The 6,000-nt window shown below is 42.9% G+C and overlaps 1 protein-coding gene across 3 annotated transcripts in view; it reads left to right on the top strand.

The window, feature by feature from the left end:
* LOC139536142 (voltage-dependent calcium channel subunit alpha-2/delta-3-like) overlaps nt 1-6,000 on the top strand; it is a 127,476-nt gene that overhangs the window by 120,831 nt on the left and 645 nt on the right. For 2 of the 3 annotated variants that reach the window (XM_071336369.1, XM_071336370.1), the window contains exons 27-36: nt 2,832-2,909; nt 3,212-3,273; nt 3,394-3,438; nt 3,629-3,691; nt 3,827-3,897; nt 4,027-4,102; nt 4,193-4,233; nt 4,360-4,415; nt 4,850-4,967; nt 5,302-5,665. In XM_071336369.1, the coding sequence (XP_071192470.1) occupies nt 2,832-2,909; nt 3,212-3,273; nt 3,394-3,438; nt 3,629-3,691; nt 3,827-3,897; nt 4,027-4,102; nt 4,193-4,233; nt 4,360-4,415; nt 4,850-4,967; nt 5,302-5,455 (764 nt within the window). In that variant the 3' untranslated portion in view covers nt 5,456-5,665. Of the gene's footprint in view, nt 1-2,831; nt 2,910-3,211; nt 3,274-3,393; nt 3,439-3,628; nt 3,692-3,826; nt 3,898-4,026; nt 4,103-4,192; nt 4,234-4,359; nt 4,416-4,849; nt 4,968-5,301; nt 5,666-5,738; nt 5,822-6,000 lie in introns of those variants that run through there. The other variant, XM_071336371.1, reaches the window with a different exon arrangement.

Genomic DNA, 6,000 nt, shown 5'->3' with positions numbered 1-6,000 from the left:
AGGAGATTGGAGTATCTGTCCATAGGACCACTGTAAGAATAAGCAAACACGTTTGGTGTTCGCCACAAAGCATGTGGGAGACTCCCCAAACATATGGAAGAAGGTATTCTGGTCAGATGAGACTAAAATTGAGCTTTTTGGCCATCAAGGAAAACGTTATGTCTGGCGGCAAACCCAACACCTCTCATCACCCCGAGAACACTATCCCGAGAACACTAACACTATGTTTTTCATCAGCAGGGACTGGGAAACTGGTCAGAATTGAAGGAATGATGGATGGCGCTAAATACAGGGAAATTCTTGAGGGAAAGCTATTTCAGTCTTCCAGAGATTTGAGATTGGGACGGAGGTTCACCTTCCAGCAGGACAATGACCCTAAGCATTCTGCTAAAGCAACACTCGAGTGGTTTAAGGAGAAACATTTAAATGTCTTGGAATGGCCTAGTCAAAGCCCAGACCTCAATCCAATTGAGAATCTGTGGTATGACTTAAAGATTGCTGTACATCAGCGGAACCCATCCAACTTGAAGGAGCTGGAGTAGTTTTGCCTTGAAGAATGGGCAAAAATCCCAGTGGCTAGATGTGCCAAGTTTATAGAAACATACTCCAAGAGACTTGCAGCTGTAATTGCTGCAAAAGGTGGCTCTACAACGTATTGACTTTGGGGGGGGTAAATAGTTATGCACGCTCAAGTTTTCAGTTTTTTTGTCTTATTTCTTGTTTGTTTCACAATAAAAAATATTTTGCATCTTCAAAGTGGTAGGCATGTTGTGTAAATCAAATGATACAAACCCCCCAAAAATGTAGTTTAATTCCAGGTTGTAAGGCAACAAAGTAGGAAAAATGCAAAGGGAGTGAATACTTTCGCAAGCAACTATATATATATACAGTGGGGAGAACAAGTATTTGATACACTGCCGATTTTGCAGGTTTTCCTACTTACAAAGCATGTAGAGGTCTGTAATTTTGTATCATAGGTACACTTCAACTGTGAGAGACGGAATCTAAAACAAAAATCCAGAAAATCACATTGTATGATTTTTAAGTAATTAATTTGCATTTTATTGCATGACATAAGTATTTGATACATCAGAAAAGCAGAACTTAATATTTGGTACAGAAACCTTTGTTTGCAATTACAGAGATCATACGTTTCCTGTAGTTCTTGACCAGGTTTGCACACACTGCAGCAGGGATTTTGGCCCACTCCTCCATACAGACCTTCTCCAGATCCTTCAGGTTTCGGGGCTGTCGCTGGGCAATACGGAGTTTCAGCTCCCTCCAAAGATTTTCTATTGGGTTCAGGTCTGGAGACTGGCTAGGCCACTTCAAGACCTTGAGATGCTTCTTACGGAGCCACTCCTTAGTTGCCCTGGCTGTGTGTTTAGGGTCGTTTTCATGCTGGAAGACCCAGCCACGACCCATCTTCAATGCTCTTACTGAGGGAAGGAGGTTGTTGGCCAAGATCTCGCGATACATGGCCCCATCCATCCTCCATTTAAGTCATCCTCCCCTCAATACGGTGCAGTCGTCCTGTCCCCTTTGCAGAAAAGCATCCCCAAAGAATGATGTTTCCACCTCCATGCTTCACGGTTGGGATGGTGTTCTTGGGGTTGTACTCATCCTTCTTCTTCCTCCAAACACGGCGAGTGGAGTTTAGACCAAAAAGCTCTATTTTTGTCTCATCAGACCACATGACCTTCTCCCATTCCTCCTCTGGATCATCCAGATGGTCATTGGCAAACTTCAGACGGGCCTGGACATGCGCTGGCTTGAGCAGGGGGACCTTGCGTGCGCTGCAGGATTTTAATCCACGATGGCGTAGTGTGCTACTAATGGTTTTCTTTGAGACTGTGGTCCCAGCTCTCTTCAGGTCATTGACCAGGTCCTGCCGTGTAGTTCTGGGCTGATCCCTCACCTTCCTCATGATCATTGATGCCCCACGAGGTGAGATCTTGCATGGAGCCCCAGACCGAGGGTGATTGACCGTCATCTTGAACTTCTTCCGTTTTCTAATAATTGCGCCAACAGTTGTTGCCTTCTCACCAAGCTGCTTGCCTATTGTCCTGTAGCCCATCCCAGCCTTGTGCAGGTCTACAATTTTATCCCTGATGTCCTTACACAGCTCTCTGGTCTTGGTCATTGTGGAGAGGTTGGAGTCTGTTTGATTGAGTGTGTGGACAAGTGTCTTTTATACAGGTAACGAGTTCAAACAGGTGCAGTTAATACAGGTAATGAGTGGAGAACAGGAGGGCTTCTTAAAGAAAAACTAACAGGTCTGTGAGAGCCGGAATTCTTACTGGTTGGTAGGTGATCAAATACTTATGTCATGCAATAAAATGCAAATGATTTACCTAAAAATCATACAATGTGATTTTCTGGATTTTTGTTTTAGATTCCGTCTCTCACAGTTGAAGTGTACCTATGATAAAAAATTACAGACCTCTACATGCTTTGTAAGTAGGAAAACCTGCAAAATCGGCAGTGTATCAAATACTTGTTCTCCCCTATATATATATGCTATGTATTTTCTTGTTTAAACCTGTGTTTTGTTAGACATGTTTGATGTAGGGATGGATGTAAGTTGTTGATCATTTTGTATAATAAACTATTTTTTTTATTTAAAAAAATTCTATTTGATGGAAACACATCTCTGGTGGGAAAATGCGCATGTTGTTTTTATGCAGATTTTAGAATATTCACATTAAAATCTGTCGCCAATTGGATAGAACCTAGCTACTGACATATATTTTTTGGTCAATTTTTATGCAATTTTTTCTGTTAAATGTCTGCTAATGTCTGTGTTCTTCTGTGTTCCTGTTTCTCCTCAGGAAATGAGAATAAGAGTGTGGTTTTGGCCAGCACCGCCATACAGCTGCTGGATGACAGGAAGTCACCCATTGTTGCATGTAAATTCACTAATCCCTAATTTAGAGTACTGTAAGGTTTTCCTGTCATAAACTTTTAACTGTCATATTTTCTATATAAATGCCCATTGAAGACATTTCAAGAGACCCCTTTATCAGAATCACCTTTATTCACCAAGTACACGTAACAGGAATTAGACCTGGTGAAATAGTGTTGACCACAATAAACAGAATGTACAGACAGAATATATAGACAAAGAATTGACACAATTCACATAAATGCTTACTTCCTCTACTAGATGTACAATGTGCTGACAGTTCTGTTTTTCTCAAATCCACAATAGCCGTTGGGATTCAAATGAACTTGGATTTCTTTCAGAGGAAGTTCTGGACTGCTAGCAGACAGGTAGACACACACACACACACACACACACGAATTCACACACACGAATTCACTCATTCAAACTCCAGTGACATGATGTATTTATTATTGAATGAAATTATTAATCATATTGATTTGATACAGTGTGCTGCTCTGGATGGGAAGTGCAGCATCAGCTGTGATAATGAGGTAAGAACAGAACAGTCCCTGTCTGAAACTCCCCTCATTCTACTTCTGGTTTCTGGGCCTCTCTCTTTCGGTCTTATCTTTCCCACTTCCTGTCTGTACAGTCTCTGACCTTTCTCTGTTCCCACACGCTATTGAATTGCTGCATTATGTCCTGTGCTGATGATGTGTATCTTCCTATCTCTATTCTCAGGACATCAAGTGTTACCTCATAGACAACAACGGCTTTATTCTGGTCACAGAAGACTACTCTCAGGTACCACTTACATACACAAAATATGGTTTATTTAAAGGCAAATAATAAGACCTAGGAGAGAATGTCTGTCCTGTGGCCTGTTGCTCTCCTAGGTCTTATTATTTGCCTTTAAATAAACCATATTTTCTTCCTCAGACGGGGGAGTTCTTTGGCGAGGTGGAGGCTGCTGTTATGACCAAGCTGCTCCTCATTGGCTCCTTCAAGAGGTTAGAGAAGCAATAATATTACAATCATCCTACCCACAATGTCTCTGTCCTACACAGTCGAACACACGCCGCCATGGCCTATACACATTGGTGCGCACACACTAATGTCCTATTGTCTCGTCCCTGTAGGATCAATCTGTATGACTACCAGGCTCTCTGTAGAGAGTATGCTGGCAGCAGTGACAGTGGACACTGTTTATCACATGTAAGTTCCACCCCTAAATGATTCACTAGCCTTACATCCAGTCAATGTTAAATCCACTTAATGCAAATTGTTTAATTGATTCTCTTCCAGCCCTTCTCCATTGTGAAATGGATCCTGACTGAACTAGTAATGTGAGAATAATACTATCACCTTGATATAATAAAATGATTAAAGATCCACTGATTATCAACCACATAGAAATGGTTTGTTTTATAAATGTATATTTTGAATGTGTATGTTTGTGTCTTCCTCGTCAGTTTCCTCCTGGAATTCAACCTGTACAGCTGGTGGCATGTTGACCTCTCTGTCAAAGGTCAGTATGTGCATACATATACCTTGAGATGTGTGTGTGTGTGTGTGTGTGTGTGTGTGTGTGTGTGTGTGTGTGTGTGATGCGTGCGTGATGATGTGTGTGTGTGTGTGTGTGTGTGTGTGTGTGTGTGTGTGTGTGTGTGTGTGTGCGTGCGTGCGTGCGTGCGTGCGTGCGTGCGTGCGTGCGTGCGTGCGTGCGTGCGTGCGTGCGTGCGTGCGTGCGTGCGTGCGTGCGTGCGTGCGTGCGTGCGTGCGTGCGTGCGTGCGTGCGTGCGTGCGTGCGTGCGTGCGTGCGTGCGTGCGTGCGTGCGTGCGTGCGTGCGTGCGTGCGTGCGTGCGTGCGTGCGTGCGTGCGTGCGTGCGTGCGTGCGTGCGTGTGTGTGTGAGAGTCATGTGTGTTTTTAGTATGTTAACATTTACATGTCTCATTTGTAGCCCAAAACTCGAGGGGAAAGACCATGTTGGTGCCATGTGATACTGAGTACCCTGCCTTTGTCTCTGAGCGTACCATCAAAGAGACCACGGGCAACATTGACTGTGAGGGCTGTGTCAGGTACTGGGAATACAGTTACCTTTGTATTAAGCACTTATAAACCCACTTAACCTGTGTTGATAGTGTTTACAGGATCATGCCTTAGTGGGATAATATTATAAGCAGCAACTGAATCGACTCATCTCTGTCTGTCTGTCTGTCTGTCTGTCTGTCTGTCTGTCTGTCTGTCTGTCTGTCTGTCTGTCTGTCTGTCTGTCTGTCTGTCTGTCTGTCTGTCTGTCTGTCTGTCTGTCTGTCTGTCTGTCTGTCTCTGTCTCTGTCTCTGTCTCTGTCTCTGTCTCTGTCTCTCTCTCTCTCTCTGTTTCCCTCTCCCTCTCCCTTCCTCCCTCCTCAGATCTTTTGTTATTCAGCAGATTCCCAGTAGTAACCTCTTCATGGTTGTCGTGGACAACAAGTGTGACTGTAGCTCCACCCTTCCAGTTTCCATGGACCCCATTGAGATTATGTATATCCTTGTGAAGTTTGGGAATATTAAGTCTGTTTTTTAGTAAAAAAGGTTTTGAGTGTGTTTTTACTAGGAAGGGTTTTTGAGTGAGCTTTTGTAAGTGAACTCAAACATTTGTTTTCTGAGAACATCAACAGCTTCTGAGGTACTGCATATTCAGAGGTATTAATACATTTCTCATACATGTAGGTATTTTTGAAGCGTGCAATATGGTTTGTGTTTCTCATCAAGCTACAATGATGTTGCAGAAATGGTCACCACAGTGTCAGTTAAATGCATATCTGAGGTTTGGTTCATCAGTATTTCCATCCTTAACCCCTCTGAACACAACGAATCTCTGAAATGTGATAGGCTGAAGTTTCAGAAGGACAGGAAGCGGCCAGAATCATGTCATCCTTTCCACCCTGAGGTACGTAGTATGTATTTGCTCTGTGATGACATGAAAATGTACATGAACACCTGTTTTTGGTTGAGTAATACTGTGACAGTTAGCACGTATGTGACCATCTGTATATTGTCTGAACCATATAGATATATAGATACATAGTGTATATATTAATTCTAGTATCTCTATGTTTTGATGCCCCC

Source organism: Salvelinus alpinus, chromosome 12 (assembly GCF_045679555.1).
Source record: "Salvelinus alpinus chromosome 12, SLU_Salpinus.1, whole genome shotgun sequence".
Taxonomy (NCBI): domain Eukaryota; kingdom Metazoa; phylum Chordata; class Actinopteri; order Salmoniformes; family Salmonidae; genus Salvelinus; species Salvelinus alpinus.
Note: the sequence above shows the minus strand (reverse complement) of the source record. Positions and strands in the feature narration are given on the sequence as shown.